This window comes from Lynx canadensis, chromosome E2 (assembly GCF_007474595.2).
Source record: "Lynx canadensis isolate LIC74 chromosome E2, mLynCan4.pri.v2, whole genome shotgun sequence".
In the NCBI taxonomy this organism is placed as follows: Eukaryota; Metazoa; Chordata; class Mammalia; order Carnivora; family Felidae; genus Lynx; species Lynx canadensis.
In genome coordinates this window covers 53,635,096-53,652,354 of record NC_044317.1, presented here as the reverse complement: position 1 = coordinate 53,652,354, position 17,259 = coordinate 53,635,096, and the positions used below count along the sequence as shown (strand labels likewise).

Sequence of the window (17,259 nt, the reverse complement as noted above, 5' to 3'; positions counted from 1 at the left end):
AACGTCACCCGCTTGCCCTTCAACTACCACCGGCGTCTCCCACTCCACCTTTCGTCTGCAGGACAGTCACCCAGGGAGCTCGTTCAAAGGTGGCCGATTCCCAGCCTCCCTCCCTCCCCCAGATTTCACTCAGCAGAGCCAGGGCAGGACGGTCAACTCAAATGCCTACGGGGGCCAGGCGGGCCACATAAATGAGTGAACTAGCCAGGCATGACAAAAGTTGACGGCCAGAAATATCATCAAATTGTATCTTTACTGAACGATGGCGAATGCACGGAACACAATACAAACATGTGTGATACTGGCGTTCATATTTCAAATTCAAAATTGAAAAAATACAGATTGAAAAATAGAAATATTTAATTATTAAAATTTTCTCTTTCGTTACTTCTGTTGCTCCTTTGATTTGAAGCCAAAGGCCGACATCATCCCTTCCGCACCGAGAGGTCAACGTCAGGCCTTTGGATGTCACGGTGGGACGGGACGGGCAGTTTAGAATTCAACCCTGAATCCTGAACTGGGAACGGTATCTCGTTTGATTCAGTTTTGTAACGGAAAACAGCCGTTCGCAGGCGTGGGTACTTCCAGACACAGAGACTCAAAACAACTACTGGGGAGAGTTGTACGGCTGTGATCTTCACCAGAATCACATCTAGGAAACCAGCACCCTATTGCACTGTGGTTCAGCAACTGCTCGGGTCTGCATTCACACGATCGACAGCAACCCGCAAAGGCCAACCGCGCAGTGTCAGTTCCTTTTCACAAAGTCGGGATGCAGAGAGCCTTTAGGGGAATTTGGTCTTGAAGCCCACAGTCTGGGCGAATGCGGTCCAGGCCGTGTCTTTTGCTTCTGGAAACCCAACCATGGCAAAGGAAAAATACTCCTTGCCGACGGCTTCCCCATCTTTGCCGGGACGGGGCAAACACGATCATACATTCAAGTAGCTGTTTGTGAACGTCTTTGCAGAGAAACAGTGTTCAGAGGGGTTGTGACCTCCACCGGAAGTCTTTGACTGACCTTCTCAGGGGGTGTGGCCTTCGCTTTATTGGAAAGGAACCGAGGGGACAGATTTCAACTGTTCAGGTTCCTTCCACACCATCACGTGACGACCGGGTCACAGTGCTTCTGGAAAATACATCAATCAAGTTCACATTCAACCTGCCCACGGTTAAAGGTCAGGTGTCGTGTCGAGGACGTCCGTGGTGTGTTCCGGGTACTTTCTGAACGCGACTCGACTCCTGGCAATTGAGGCAACGAGCCGGCTTGCGTCCTGGCCAGATGTTGCCCCTGGGACTGAGAAGTCCTGACAATGCCCACCCCCTCCCCGGGACACAGGTCATTAGGTTACCGCACCCGTCTGCCGCCGCGCTTAGGAATTCTCGCCAGTCTATGTGAGGCTCGTCATTTCTCTCGGTACATAAAAAATAGCTCAGCTCCCAGTGCCGGGCCTGCCTCGGCACCGTGTCACAGGCTTCTTCGGTCACGTCAAAATCCTCAACACCACAAATAAATAAAGCTAACCGGCTGGCAGTAATAGTTCGTGAGCGACGACAGAAAAGGCCACAAATGATCGGACTCTTTCAAGCGACCGGACTTGGAAATCCTCTGGTTTATCTTCGACTCACGGTGCGACACAAATGTCCGTTTGGCTGAAGCGACAGTCTCGACTGGCGTGTGTTTCTGTCCGGGATGCGTCATCCCGCTCCTTTATAAACTCGCCGTCTGTGGAGTTTATAATGCCCGGGGAAGTTCTTTTCTCGCTACTCTGGAACTGCGTCTCGCAGCCACGCCACGTCTATGACCTGCTTTCTTTCTGAAGCAAACCCTACTGACGTTTGAGGCCCTTTTTCAGTTCATTGAGTATCGCGTCTCGCGTCTGTTCCGTGTACTGGTCGAAGCTCTTACTGTGCTTGGATTCATAATGACGTCTCAGGTTGTATTCTTTCAACACAGATACGATTTTTTTGCATATTAAGCACATAGGCATACTCTTCACTTCCACAAAGAAATAGGCTCGCTCCCATTTTTCTCGAAACACGTGGCCCTCTCGGTCTCTCTTTCGTTTTGCCACTTTTGATAGAGACATGGGTACAAGAAAGGTTTCACTCTCCTCTGATCACTACCCCGGGAACAACCACAGCGCAAGCCCAAAGGCAATGAATGACCCTCTGCCTCGCGGTGGGAGCCAAACAGGAGTGGTGGGGACTGTGGCGAACCAGAGAGCACACGCCCCGTTGATGGGGGCAGCTCCAGCCCGTTGTTGCTAGGCAGGAGGGCGGGCCCGAGGTGCCAGAACTTCTGACTTGTCGAGAGGAGCCAAGGCTGTAGATTGTGTGTGTGAGTGTGTGTGTGTGTTTGAATGTGTGTGTGTGTGTGTGTGTGTGTGTGTGTGTGTGTGTCTGTGAATTATCCCGATTTTTACAACTAACTCGTTAGGAAAAAAATGCTACGTATGCTAACACAGGGAAGGCCAAACAAAACTCATCTGCAGAGTGGCCCATGGGCCACCAGATCGCAACCTCTCTCCTAGGACAGGGCCCAGGAATCTGATGTTCACCAGCGTCCCAAACCACACGGATGCTGGTGGTCCAGGCACGGACCACATTCTGAGCAATGCTAGTCTAGAGTCTGACAACAGGCCGTGAACTCTCTGCCTCCGTGCCGGGCCACCCTCGTGCTCCAGATCGTGTCTGTACCCAGCTGTCCCTGGGCACCTGAGGACGCTCTTTAGGGCTCTTGCCTCGCCACATTCCAAACCTGTACCCTGCCACGCTTTCCCTCTCCGGGACAGGCACCGTCCACCCCGTCTAAAGCCCTGGGAGGTCAGGCTCTAACTGGGACCTGGGGCTGGCCCTCTCCTCACATGTGACCCTGTCCGCTCCTGTGGCTTCAACAATCAAACATACACCGTCCCCTAAGAACACATCCTGAACTCCCAACACGTCACCTGTGCCTTGGACGTTCCCTGGACCCGTCAGCGCTCACTACTGGTTCCTCCCGCTTCCCTCACTCAGGGAGGTTCCCCCATCTAACGGCACCCCCGGGCCAGAAGCCCACTCCACCACCCCTTCACCCCTACTTCCTTCACATGGCGTGCCAGTCCCCAGACTCACCCTGCTGGCCCTCTGACTCGGTCCCAGCCTCTCCACTGGCCTCTCTCCCCCTGAGGCCACTACCCTAGCCTCCTCCCTGCGTTCCTGGCCTGGTATTGATTGCCCTGTCACACTCCACAACCCAGAGGCCCTTTCTCACAGTGGGCTGACCCCGGCCTGCTCCCTGCATGTGGCCTCCCGTGGCTCTTCTGAGTCCCCAGGACAAACCTCCAGTCACCCCACGTGGAGCCTGGGCCTCCTCCCAACCCGGCACCTGCCCACCTCTCTAGACCCTTCCTTCCTCAGGCCGGACTCGTGTCTCTGAACATCCCAAGCTTTCTCCTGCTTTCCCACTGTCCCCGCACCTCGATCACCATTGGCCTCCTTCCTCCCCAGCCTCGTTGACTCCTGCTTCTCTCCCAAGACTGCTGAGCCCGGCCAGCTCAGAGGCCTCTTCTGGGCCCACACAGTCCCCGCCCTACCTCCACGAGGGCACGCAGTCCTGTGAGCTGTGCCTGCCTGCCTCCATGTCCCCCCCAAGCCAGGCTGCACCAGACTGCCTGACTCACTGCTGAGGCCCTGGCGTCACCAGCCCGGAACCTCAGGGACATCTGCTGAAGCGAGAACAAGGACAGAGAGGTCTCCCCCCAGGTGTCCTCCTGCCCAGTCCTGGGGGACGTCAGTGACGGGAGCCGGGGCGTGTGTTAAAAGGAACTTTATTGGGTGTCGGGGGTTCAGATGAGATCCATGAGGATGTCGTCCTCCATGACGCTGGGCTGCAGGCCCGGCTGAGGAACCGGGCCCCGGGGACCCCCGCTCAGCAGCATCTGACCTGGGGGGCAGTGGGGAAGGGACTGCATCTCCCAGTAGTCCCTGGGGCCCTGAAGGGCCCTGGGCCTGCTTCCTCCCTCTTCCTCTAGGAGCCCAAGGTAATGATTTTTCTAGGAAGCCCCAGGGGGACCCATCAGAGGCACCTTCTGGCCCCGTCAGGGCACAAGTGTACTGATTCCCATGAGCCTTTACAAGGCCATCCCCCCAAATACTTCTCTGGCCCTAAGACTATGCTTCCCTTCAGCCCCAGGACACGCAGGAAAGGAATCACGGAAAGAGCTCTTGTCCTACTAGGTCTTGATCCCCTGGGCTGTATTCTCCAGAAGCCCTCAGAGCCTCCCAAGAACCAAGGGGAACCAGCTTCCATTCTTGAATCCAGGACTTCACTTCCCAGGAGCCCTTGGTCTTGAGGCTCTAGCCAGGGGCTGCTGGGATACCTGGTCCAGACCCCTGCCCTCCCCAGGGACCTCCTTACCTGGCAATGGAGCTCTTGGGGGAAGCTGTGTGGGCCAGGACTGGGTGGGTGGTGGGTGCAGGAGGGGGGGCCCCAGCTGGGGTTGCCCCAGGCCCTGGTGTGGTGGGGGCAGCAGTGCAGGAGCCCCTGGTGGCTGGAGATGGTGGAGGGAGGCTTGGGGTGGGGGCACGCCAGTCTGGGGCTGGGAGATCAAAGAAAGTGGCTCAGAAGACCCCAGCAGAGAGCCCCCCGCCCCACCAACAGCCTCTAGCACAGAAGTTGCCCAGAGAACATCTCATCCAGTGGTTGAGGGTCAGGGGTGGTCTTTCTTCAAAGGAATCTTAAAAGAAGCCCATGTAAGACACACAGAAGAGCCGGCCTGCCTGGGGCCTGTTCATACCCTCTGATCATAGCCAACCTCCTTCCTCCCAAACAAAAGGACCAGAAACATCAGGGTCCAGGGCCCAGGCCCTGTGGCTCCCATCTGCCCCCCACCCCTAAATCTCACCGGCGGTGGGTTGAGGAGAAGACTCCGCAGTTGGGGGTTGGCCCCAGGGTTCTGAGGCCGAAGGATGGGTCCAGGAGGGGGGGGGCCAGGGGCTGCTCCAGGAGGGCCTTGGGGGGCGCCCGGGGGGGCCTGGGCAGCACCCTGGGGCTGGGGCTGTCCCGAGGCCGCAGAGGCCCCCACGGTGCCCTGAGGCTGGGGCTGTGGTGGGCGGAGCTGGAGCTGGTGGGAAGAGATGGGGGTGAGGGACGAGGCAGAGTCCCCACACTCCTTGGCCTCCGAGGTCAGGTCAAGATGACAGTGTCCTTTGGGGTCTCCCCTCCCTGGCCCTGACCCCATCAGCCCTCTCCTCACCAGATTCTGTGAGGGTCTCGCCTGGTCCTCCAGAATGGGGCCCAGCCCGGGGGGTGCCTGCTGTGCCCCCATCTGTGTGGGACAGGGAGCAGGTCAGTGACTGGGGGTGGGAGCGGGGGGTTCCGCATCTGGGGTGGGGAGGAGCATTGTGAGCCCTGAAGCGGAACCTGTGAGGAGCTAGGAACGTTCTTTGGGAGTGGGTGGTCTGGGAACTAAACCTTACTTTCCCCAGTCCCCAAGAGGGGGCGGCCTCAGAGATTTGACGCAGACACGGAAAATGGTACAAAGATCACATGAAACCGTGGGGATGGAACTGAACTCAGGCGGCCGTGTCTTGGAGAACAGTGGGCACTGGCAGTGGAGCCCAGGAGGGATGCCGGGGGTCTGGCCGGACACTCAGGGGGGGCAGGCAGCCGTGGGGGGGGGGGTGCCGGGGGCCAGGGTCACTCACCCCGCGCTGCTGTTCCAGCTTCTGCTGCTGGACCTGCTTGTGGTTGGTAATGACCTGCCGGATGCCGTTGACAAAGCCGCTCTGGTCGTAGGGGATGAGGCCCATGAAGATCTTCTTCTTGGACGAGTACAGGAGCATGAGCACGCGCACCTCGCAGGGCGCCGTGTGGGGGAAGTGCACGCAGCCGGCCTGGTGGAGGACGATGAAGCAGTCACCTCCCCACAAGGAGGAGCAGGAGGAGGTGGCCCCTCGCCCCACCAGGTTCTAGAAGCCCTACAGGTGCCCGGGTCCCGCCCAGACGCGGACTCACAAAGCCGTTGCCCATGATCCGGTAGAGGCCTTTCAGGGATTCCAGGTCCTTGTTGGTGAAATGGAACTGCACCATCCTTGAGTTCCGGAACAAAGGGCCCAGGGTGGTCTGGGGGAGACACGGGCCAGCCAGCACACTGAGTGGGGAAGGGAACGGCGGGGGGCGGGGAAGGGACGAGGGCAGGGGCTGGCGGCGTTCTCGCGAGCCACTCACCAGCAGCTGCTGCGGGATGAGCTGCATGATGAGCTTCTGGGGCCACTGCTCGGTCTTCCTGGGGCCGCACAGGAGAGGTGTCAGGAGGGTGGCGCACGCCCCGGGCCACCCAGCCCCCACCCCCACAGGCACCTACAAGTTCTCGCCGTGATTCACGTAGACCTGGCACGGCAGCGACCGCGTCAGCTTGGTGTTGGCATCTACTGAGGCGGGTTTGGGCTTCTGAGCGGAAAAGTGGCACGTGTTACGGCGAAAGGGGCCCCGAACCCCAGTCCCCTCAACGTCTCCTGCCCTAGGCTGGGAGCCCCAGAGCACATGGGCTCCCCTGGTGTAAGTCCCACGAGCCCTGGGCCCCTCCTCCAGACCACCAATCCCACAAGCTCTGGACGCCATGATCTCCCGAATCCGTCCCGACCCTGAACCTAAGACTTCTTGGTTCTTCACCTGCGACACAGTTCTCACTACCTCCCTAGTCCCAAACCCTGAGTGAAAAGTCCCAGGCTTCTCTCCTCAGGACAAGTCCTACGGCCCCATAGGGACCCCGGCCCAGTCCCATGTCCTAACGGGCCACGAAAGCCACTTGGCTCCTCGTGCTACTCACCTCCTGCCACTCAAGGACCCCGCTCCAGGCCAGGAGTTTGTTGGAGACTGACTGCTGCCCACCGAGGGCCGGGGCCCCCAGCTGGGCTGGGGAAGGGCCGCTCACCCCGCCTGGGGCCACTGTGCCCGCCTGCCAGAGGGGGGAGGGAGGACAACAGAGTAGGGTCAGAGGGTCTCTCGGGAGGCACAACCGGAGGCACAGACAGACCGGCGGGAAGAACGGAACGCAGGTTCCTTTCTCGAGGACTCGATGGTCCCTAGGACCATAAACCTCTGTAGGATTTGAGGACTGAATGCCCATGATGCCCTGACTCCGGTATCCCTTAGAGTCCTCAGCCGCTCTCCCCCTCCAGGAGCCAAAGCCCCACCCACGATTCCGTCCCCACACCTTCCAGTCTCGGTCATCGGTGGCACAAGCCCCGTGAACCTGAAGACTCAGAACAAGACCCATGTGCCCTCACACCCTCCTCGGGAAGGCGAGCTGCTCGGCCTCTGCTCTGTTAGCGGCTGGAAGGAGCAGGGCGGTGGGGCAGGCGTGCGAGCACCTACCATGGACGGTGCCCCAGGTTGTGCGGGCGGGGCCAGGCCCGGGCCGGGAGCCACGGTGGAGACCAGGCTGGCCTGGGAAGCAGGGGGTGGCTTGGGGGCGCCAGGGGGCCCCGGGGGTAGTGGTGGGGCCGGTGCCTGGCTGAAGGGGGGACCCACTCCTGGAGCAGCTTGCTGGAGAGGGTTAATGGGTGAGACTGTGGGAGAGACCAAGAGAAGAGGTGGGGACCGTTGTGCAGAGAGGCCTGGCTGACCCCAGCCCACCCCGCAGCCCGGCCCCAGGACTCACAGCGTGGGCCCAGCCCAGCCTTCTGGTTCTTGGCGGCTTCCACCGCATTCTGGGCAGCCACCTGAGCTGCGCTCAGGTTCCCAGGGACCTGGGTGGGGAGAAGGTGATGAGGGCCACGCACCCCAGTCTTGGTGCCCCACGGGGTCATGCCACCGTGCCCCCACAAGGCACAGTTACGCCAGCTACAACGCGGCAGGAGCTCACGGCTGCCATCACGCCACGGGGACATGACTCTCCGGCCCGAGAGTCCCACCCACCCTGGTGTCCCCGTGGAGACTCCCATCACCCCACAAGCCCCAACATCCTGCTAGGTCTCTCCTGAGAGGCCAGGGCTCCCGCTAGGCCCCAGGAGCATGTCCCCTTCCTGGCAACATCCATACCTGGTACTGCTGGGGGACCGGGGGCAGAGGCTGCTGGGGGGCTGCTGAGAGCGAGGCGCCTGAGGGTGGAGCTGGAGGCAGGGGCACAGGCTGCTTTGGCTGGAGGGGGCCTGGGGCTGAGCCACCCCCAACTGAGAGTGAAGGATGGACGACCAAGCCCCGTGAGAAGGGGTTCGAGAGAAGGGAGAGAAATCTAAGTCAGAGGGAGCGTGGTGGGGGGCTGCCCCCCACCGTCCCACCGGCACCCGGGCCTCACCCGGCAGCACCAGCCCCCGCACCAGCACCATGTGCCGGGGGTCCTGGCTCACATCTGTCGGTGGCTGCAGCGGCTCCAGCATGGCCGGGGGAGCCGCCTTCTCGAACAGAAGCCTCAGGGCAGGCAGCTTCCGGGGAGACACGATGGAGAAGTGGATCCCTTGCTGCAGGAGAAGGGATGAGTGGTCAGGGTGGGGGCCCGGGGGCCAACCCCCAGGTAACTGCACCTGCTGGGCCCTAAACCCAAATTCCCATCGGGCTCCGAGACCAGTGACCACGAGACCTGGAGGTGCCGCCCCAGGGCATTCTGGGTTATAGCTCTTCCAAAAGGGGTCAGCAGAGCTGGCCACTCTGACGCAGGAGTCCGGGCCCCGGCGCTCTCCTCCCTCAGCTCTGGGACTCCAGCCTGTGCCCCTCCGTCAGACTCAAGAGTCCTCACCTCCCCGATCTTCTGCACGAGACTCTCTGTCGTGTACCCAGAGTACGTGGTGCTCTCGACGGCAGGCAGCAGGTAAGGGGGCGAGTTACAGATGAGGAGGCAGACGCGGTGTGTCTGGCCACTGCCAGGGATAAGGAAAGATGTGGAGCCGGGAAGAACGGGGGCCCTGAGAAGGGACAGACCCGGCACCGGCAGAGCCGCGAGTCGGGAGTAAAAGCCCCACTTTACGGCTGAAAACACGGAGGCCAGAGAGGTTTCTGACTCCCTCTAGGTTGCCCGGCTGGCGGGGGAAGCAGGGGACGGACCCGCGGCAGGCTGCTCTGCCCAGTGAGGACACTGAGACCGGCCATGGGCCAGGGGACGCCTCCCACCTCCCGCCTGCCACCCCCAGCGCTCAGCACTCAGGGCCCACCAGCGCCCCCAGGGTGAGGCGGTGGGCGGAGTCACGAGCCAGAGCTCCCAGCCAGGTAGAAAGGGACACCTGGGCCCCACGTGGACCCCACATGCCGGGCACACTCACATCTGCTCCCGCATCTTCTTGAAGTCATCGAATAGCTGCAGGGCGGTGCTGAGGCCTTCGGCGATGAGGCTGCAGGTCTCGCCTCCCCCACCCATGAACCTGCAGGAGACCAGGCCGTCAGCCTCAGCCCCAGGGGGTGGTGCCCGGCGGCCCCCAGGGCTGCCACCTCCCAGCCCCCAGGCCACACCTGGAGAGCCTGCACCTGCGTGTCGCCCTCCTCTCCACGCTCCACCACGCAGGGACACTTGCACCCCCTGCTCTATCCCCGGTGCTGACACAGTGCCGGGCCCAGGGAGTGAGGACAGGGGCCGCCCGTCATCTCCTGTGAGGGAGGCCCTCTCGCAAGAGGCCCTGTCAGAGGACAGAACGGGGAAAGGCCCCGGACACCAGGCCTATGATCCCGTACTGTGTCCCCATCCCCACACACCTCCCCTCTGGGCCATCCGTTCCCTCTTTAAAGCCAGCCCTGGCCCCAGCCCATGCCCCCCACCAGCCCAATATGGGGGCCTCCGCTGTCCTCCCAGCATCGAAGGCTGACCTGTGTCCGTCCCCCTCCACAAGAGATATGGAAATCCTAACCCCAGTAGCTCAGAATGCGCCCTTATTTGGAAACAGGGTGTCTACAGAAGTTATAGACTACGCTGAGGTCCAAGGGTGGGCCCTAATCCGGTATGACCCACGTCCTTACGGTCAAAACAGGGAAATGTAGACACGGAGACAGACATGCTCAGAGGAAAGACAACGCAGAAATAGGGGGAGAATGCCATGTGGAGACGGGAGTCACACAACCACAAGCCAAGGACCGCCTGGGGACACCAGACCCTGGAAGAGGCAAGGAAGGATCTTCCCCTACAGGCTCCAGAGGGAGCACGGCCCTGCCCCAAACCCTGATCGCAGACTTCTGGCTCCTGAACTGTGGGTCACTACCTTTCTGTGGCTCTAAGCCAACCCGTTTTTACTGCTTCGTTATGGCAGCCCCAGGAAACGAGTACACAGGCCCGGGTTTCTCTTGCATCTGACATGGAGACAGGTCACCAGAGCCCATCCCCCGTGGGGCACGGCATAGGGAAGGCCTCTATCTGTGTGAGGCTGTTGTCACGATTCTTCAGGTCACATGGCTGTGAGGCCGACTCTGCCACGGGGAACGTTTGTGCAGGTAGGGCCCCTCTCTGGGAGCTTTGAGGGCTCTGTCCCCTTGAATTGTGTGGCCCCTGCACTGGGGCCACACATGCACACGTCTGAGTCCTCTCTTACCCCCCGCCCCCCGGGTCTGACATGAGGGAGACATTGGAAAACATGAGTTAAAAACGAATTGGCGGGGGGACACCTGGATGGCTCAGTTGAGTGTCAGACTCCTTTTTTTTTTTTTTTTTTAATGTCTATTTTTGAGAGAGAGAGAAGAGAGGGCAGACAGAGAGAATCCCAACCAGGCTCCGCACTGTCAGCACAGAGCCCAACTCGGGGCTCGAACTCACAAACTGTGAGATCAAGACCTGAGCCAAAACCAAGAGGCAGACACTTAAACGGATTGAGCCACCCAGGCGACCCTGAGAGTCCAACTCGGTTTCGGTTCAGGTCATGATCCCAGGGTCATGGGATGGAGTCCTGTGTCGGGCTCTGCACTGAGTGTGGAACCTGCTTAAGATTCTCTTTCTCTCCCTCTGCCCCTCCTCTGTGCACGCAGGTGCTCTCTCTCCCTCTCTCTTTAAAATGGGGTGGGGGGGCCCTGAATGGCCATGGGGGCCTGGCTGGCTCGATGAGTAGAGGATGCAATGCTTGATCTTGGGGCTGGAGTTCGAGCTCCATGTGTGGCATAGTTTACTTAAAATTAAAAAAAAAAAAAAAAAATTGACAACAAACAGCTACCGATCCAACCATGTCCATTAAGGCCAGAATAAAGCCAAGCTCTTATCTGGGCATCCGGGGCCCTCTGTGCCCCGGACTCTGCCCAACTACCTGCTCCATCCTTCTGTGGGTACGTCTTCCAGAATGTCTCACGTGTCCCTGGTCTCCTCAATCTGCCACATAACCAGTCCTCTGCCCGTGCTACCCACCACCCCATGACCACATGCCAGCCCTCTTCTGGCCCGGGAGGAAAATCCCTGCTTATCTATCCTATGACCCCTCCGCCTCCAGCCCAGAATCCCCTCCTCCAGGAAGACTGACTCACCTGCCACCTGACTTTAGCGCCGCCCCACCCCGCAATCATATCCGTCACTGGATACTGCGACCGACAAAGCTTCCCTCCGTGGCACACCCAGAGCCGGGACGGCCTTCAGTGACGTGGACCAGGTGGCCTGAACCATCTCAGCACGTGCCCAAGGTGTCTGAAGACACACAGGGCCTCAGAAAACGCCTCCTGGACCAGTGAGTGGTGCACCAGCAGCCAGGCCGACAGCCACGGCAGCTCGAGCCCCCTGCTCCTTAGCCGGGGTCTTGCACGACTCTCTTTCCAGCTTCAGGCTTCTGCCCTCTGCTCCCTCCACGCCGTGTGTGCTCAGAGCCTGAAGCCTTCCTTCACTGCACTGCTCCTTACCCCACCCCACCCCACCCCCGCCCAGCTCCCAGCCCTCCTCTTCCTTACCACTGACACTCTGTTCTGCAAAGGAACTTTCGAGACCACAGAGTTGGAGCAGATCCCAATGAATGAACCAGCCTTACATCCAACCTGCCACCGCTCTCTGTTCCTGAATAAATTAAACCACTATTTTCACGGGCCTTTTGGAGCCAAAAGTTCCCTGGGCTGGGCCTGGCCAGAAGGCAGTGGGGGTGGAGATACGAGCAACTGCTGCCCCGCGTGCAGGGCTCCTTTTAGGGGCACAGAAATGCTTGGGGACCAGACAGAGGTGGTGGCTGCACTGTGTGAACTTACGAAATGCCACTGAATTGTTCACTTTAAGACAGCCACCCAGGGGCGCCTGGGTGGCTCGGTTAAGCATCTGCCTTCGGCTCCGGTCACGATCTCACAGTTTGTGGGTTCGAGCCCCATATCGGGCTCCCCGCTGTCAGCATGGAGCCCGCTTAGAAGCCTCTGTCCCCTTCTCGCTGCCCCTACCCCGCTTGCGTACTCTCAAAGATAAATAACCCATTTAAAAAGTTTCTTTGAATAATCACCTCTGTTATGTGAACTTTGCCTTGACTTAAAAAGTAATTTATGAGGGAAAGCGTGATTGGCCAATCACTTCAAGATTCTAAAACCTGCTTTTTGCCTTCCTGAGTGTAAGCTGTCACCAGCTCAGAGAGATAATGTAACGAATGTTTTGCCCAGGAATCAAGAAATGCTGGAAAACAGAGGTGGAGGAGGGGGCAGAAATAAAATCTGGCCACTTGCAAGGCAGGTTTTGAATACCATAAGGTTTACGACGAGCCTTCATTCCAAACAAGCCCCTCAATGATGCGAACCGTGAAATCAGATGAAATACAAGTGCCCTGGTGTCACGGGTGGGCTGACTTGTACTGCTTCCCAGGCCCCTTGCTGATGTGACACCCTGAGTCTGCACCGCCCGCTTTCACGGGGTAGTAGGTCCTTGGAGGTACTGGCCGAAATGAATGAATGCGAACAGCAGCCAGGCTTGCCCCACCCAGCTGCTCACCCCACGTGAACACCCCCTCCTGGAGGGCCAGGACCTGGCCTGTCTCATGTCCCCAACTCCTCACGGCCTAGGACAGTTTGCTCCACAAACATCCATTGCATGAATGAACGAACGCGGGCATGCACGAACAGACTGTCACGATGCTAGGGAGAAAACGCTCAGGGCTCTTTTCTTTCTACCTCTATTGCTTTGGATTCTGGGTCACTTGCTGCAGAGGAGGAGGGGGGAAACCCACCTCTCTTGAAAGGAAATGGAACAGCAGAAATAAATCCTCTCAAAGCAAGGACGTTTCAAAAGTCACATCGCCTGCTTTGTAACTTAAGTTGTGGACATTCTGGGAGAAGATAAGATTTCCTCTCCGAGTGGGAACAAAACCCGCTGACTCTCTTTGTGATCTCTGTGCCAGACCTCCCGGAAACGTCACAGAAACCAGAGCGAGATGGTTACATAGGACTTGGTAAAACAATGACCGCTGCGAACGGTAGATAATGGCTTAAAATGTTTATCAGCTGACTGGGAGGACTCCACAGTGAGCGCACAGCATACAAAGCTTTTTCACTTGGTTAAAAGTACAGTGTATTCTAAGATGATTAAGGGCGAGGCACGGATATGTGAATGTGCTCAGAAACTACTTCCCTCTTCTCTTCCAGATGCTTTGGAAAGATTTATCTATTTATTTATTTGGTTTTTTTCAAGGTTTCAGTCTTTACTTATTTAACTAGTCTCCACACACATCGTGGGGCCTGAACTCACGACCCCAAGATCAAGAGTCGCGTGCTCTTCCGACTGAGCCAGGTGCCCCTCCCCGCCCAACCATGGAAAGTTTTTTTTTTTTTTTTTTTTTTTAACGTTTATTGATTTTTGGGACAGAGAGAGACAGAGCATGAACGGGGGAGGGACAGAGAGAGAGGGAGACACAGAATCGGAAGCAGGCTCCAGGCTCCGAGCCATCAGCCCAGAGCCCGACGTGGGGCTCAAACTCACGAACCGTGAGATCGTGACCTGAGCCGAAGTCGGACGCTCAACCGACTGAGCCACCCAGGTGCCCCGGAAAGTTTTAAATAAGGGGGTTTAACTGCTTTTCCTGACACTTAAACACCCACCAGAAGGCTTGGTTTCTTGGGGATGACCTTCTCCATGGCTTTCACTCATTCATTTACTCAGTCATGGTCTCCTGGGGCCTTCTGGGTGCCAGGCCCCAGCTGGAAACAAAAAGCAGGGGAACACCAGGGACCTAGACACGCATAGTCCAAAGGCGTGGGGCCGGGACAGGGGAGGGAGCAACTGGCGGCTTGCCAGAATCAGGGAAGGGACATCTGAGTTGAGTCCCGCAGCTCACGGCTCACCGGGAAGAATCATTAAGGACCATTACGCTTGTTCTGCACGTTCACTCACGCATTCACTCTTTCCGCACGGTTTTCCTTAGACCTCCTTTGCGCCAGACCCCACGCTTGGTGCTAGGGACTTGAGCGACATCAGACATGAACTTGGGCCTCAAGGACCCCCATGTCACATTATTCAAGCCTCACCACATTCTATCTCAGCAGTGCTCAGCTGGAGTGGATTTTGCCCCCCGACCCTGACCCAAGGGGACATTTGATAATGCCTGGAGACATTTTTTGGTCACCGCTTGGGAAGTGGCTACTGGCATCTGGTGGCTAGAAGCCAGGGAGGCTACTGAACAGCCCGCAGGGCGCAGGACAATGAATGATTTGACCTAACGCGTCAACAGTACTGAGCTTGAGAAATGCTGCTCTGTCCGGACTACTAACTCCAATGACCATGAGGGGTCAAACTTGGGTGTCAACTTCCCAGTGAACGTGCAGCACCCAGTCCAGCACACACGGCCTGGAACAAAGCAGGCACCCTGCAAACAGTTCCTGCACGGACGTGTGAAGAGAACAGCAGCCACGAGCCAGTGCGCTTTAATGAACTCTAACTACAGATCAGAGCTGGGGCCAGGCAGCACAAAGGCACGGTATGAAGATCAGCTCCGGGGAGCGCCCTGGGGGACTCGGTCGGTCGGTTAAGCGTCCAACTTCAGCTCAGGTCACGATCTCACCATTCCTGAGTTCGAGCCCTGCGTTGGGCTCCGTGCTGACAGCTCAGAGCCTGGAACCCGCTTCAGATTCTGTGTCTCCCTCTCTCTCTGCCCCTACCCCGCTCTCCCTCTCGCTCTCAAAAATAAAAAATAAATAAGAAAATAAAAAGATTAGCTCCTGGGATCCTCCCAGGAGCACCAAGATACGGATCACTGTTATCTATTCACAAACCAAGAAACTGACACAGGAAACAATAGCAACCACTAACTAACAAAGCACTTAAGTGCCACGTGCTGTCTTAAGTAGTCATCAAGTCAATGTGATTCCCAGAGAATGCCTACAAAGTCATGGTAGCCAGGTCCCTCAGTGGCCCCCACTCCTGGTATTCATACCCTTGGCATTCGCCTCCCTTCACACTCCCCCTCACTGAACGGGACTGACTTCTAAACTGGACAGAACGTGACAAAAAGCAATGCTGTGTGACTTCCAAAACTTGATCATAAAAACCCTCATAGCTTCCTCTTTGTTCTGTCGTGTTTGCTCAGTCTGAGATAAGCCAGCTGCCACTTTGGGAGCGCATGCCGCAGCCACACAGTGAGCCACCTTGAAATGGCTCCTGCAATCCTGCAGATGACTGCAACCTCATCAGACCCTGAGCCAGAACTATCCTGCTAAGCCACTCCTGAATTCCTTACTTATAGAAATGGCATCAAACAGTCAACATTTATTGTTTCAAGCCGCTGTTTTGGAATACTCTGTCACGCAACAGAGAATAAGGAACACGATAAGCAAATAACACAAGTACCATTAACGTCTTCCCTTTAGAGAAATAGGAGAGGGCCCTCTGGGTGGCTCAGTTGGTTAGGCTTCTGACTCGATTTCGGCTCAGGTCATGATCTCACGGTTTGTGAGTTCGAGCCCGACATCGGGCTCTGTGCTGGTAGTGGGGAGCCTGCTTGAGATTCTCTCTCCCTCTCTCTCTCTCTCTCTGCCCCTCCCCTCCTCGTTCTCTCTCTCTCAAGATAAATAAACAAACATTAAGAAAAAAGAAATAGGAGATAAGCTATGTTAGGCACAAAGGGAGCAGGGACTCCTGGATCTCGGAGTTCTGTTGTGGTTTATCCGTGATGTGACCCCAGGCTGTCTGCACCCAAAAAGCCTGTAATGCGAACATTCAAAATCCCATCCAAAGCACAGAGGGGTCTATATCCTGGCCTAGTCCCACCCGCCTTGCACTCGGGCTTCAAGGTAGCCCTCTGAAAAAGGAAGACGGGGAGTACAGATGAGACACAGCAGAAACCACGCGGAGAATCACACGGTACAGGTGGGCGCTGGCCCTCCGCAGGCCTCCTAAACTGGGAAGGTTGCTCTACTTCCAAACAGGATGGCAAAACTGCTGAGCACACAGAACCCACCACGGAAGTGACTTAGGGACAAAACTCCCTCCCCGACCGTTCAGCCACCCTGTGTGAAGGGATGGTTCCCGAAGCTCAAGGCAAGCCACCATCGGTTCATGGGCCCTCACAGGGTCCCCCCCCCTCCCCACCCCAAGCACAAGAAAAAGCTCACTTAATGCCATCGAGCCAGGTGACAAACTCATAGGCGCTGCTGGTGGGAGCGTGACACTGTACGTAGGACTCAGGAGCGCAGTCCACCGTGTTGAACACCACGAGGCTGTACTGGGTCCCCCCATACTGGGAGAGGAGGACAGAGAAACTTTTCATCTGGGACCCCACCTCCCACCTCCCGCAGACACAGGAGTCGGGCCCCGGCGCCCCCCTCCCTCAGACTCAGGAGTCCGGTCCCCGGCCCCCTCCTTCCTCAGACTCAGGCGTCCGGTCCCCGGCGCCCTCCTCCCTCAGACTCAGGAGTCCCAAGACTCACGTCTCCCCCGAAGTCCGTCTCAGCAGGAGGACCACCATTAAAGTACCTGTGAGGGTCGGAGGTAAAAGGTCGGGGTCAAGCCAAGAGGCTGTGGAGAACTAAAGTCGGAGGGCGGGGTTGGAGTCGCGGAAACGGCACTCACTCGATGGCCGGAAGCAGGTAGTGCTTGCGCAGCCCTTCGAAGTAAGGCCCCAGGTTGGCTGTGCCCTCGATCACAAACACCACGTCAGCCACGAGGCCCCCGGCGCGGGCCGGGCCCTCCGACCCGGGGACCATGCCCCGCGCAGCAGCCGCCACCGCCGCCACCGCCGCTGCCGCCGCAGCTTCTGCGGGAGGAGCGGAAGTGCGCCTGCGCTGCGCGTGCACCGGCGCCGGACGTCCCAGCTGCGCTGCTGGACGCGCCCGCGGCCATGTTTGTGCGGGGCACGCAGGGCTCGTTGGTTCTACCTCCATCCTCGTCCGCACCCACCGCGAGCGAGATGGAGCGCATAGCGAACCCC

At 58.2% G+C, this 17,259-nt stretch overlaps 1 protein-coding gene across 5 annotated transcripts; it reads right to left on the bottom strand.

Moving 5' to 3' along the window:
* Nucleotides 1–234: 234 nt before the first annotated feature.
* MED25 (mediator complex subunit 25) lies at nucleotides 235–17,086 on the bottom strand. Of its 5 annotated transcripts, none has more exons than XM_030299522.1 (18): nucleotides 16,902–17,085; nucleotides 16,760–16,805; nucleotides 16,445–16,569; nucleotides 9,241–9,339; nucleotides 8,721–8,886; nucleotides 8,283–8,445; nucleotides 8,027–8,157; nucleotides 7,647–7,734; nucleotides 7,361–7,554; nucleotides 6,813–6,941; nucleotides 6,348–6,433; nucleotides 6,212–6,269; nucleotides 5,999–6,106; nucleotides 5,689–5,877; nucleotides 5,238–5,309; nucleotides 4,887–5,105; nucleotides 4,400–4,580; nucleotides 235–2,071 (listed from the first exon to the last, which is right to left on the bottom strand). In XM_030299522.1, the coding sequence occupies exons 1-18, from the start codon at nucleotides 17,033–17,035 to the stop codon at nucleotides 1,827–1,829; spliced, it is 2,433 nt and encodes an 810-aa protein (XP_030155382.1). In that variant the 5' UTR covers nucleotides 17,036–17,085; the 3' UTR covers nucleotides 235–1,826. The 5 variants fall into 5 exon arrangements, with proteins under 5 accessions (XP_030155382.1, XP_030155383.1, XP_030155385.1 ...); XM_030299523.1 differs by having other exon boundaries at nucleotides 8,721–8,841; XM_030299526.1 differs by lacking the exon at nucleotides 235–2,071 and adding an exon at nucleotides 3,793–3,925 and having other exon boundaries at nucleotides 16,902–17,084.
* Between the last annotated feature and the right edge of the window lie 173 nt (nucleotides 17,087–17,259).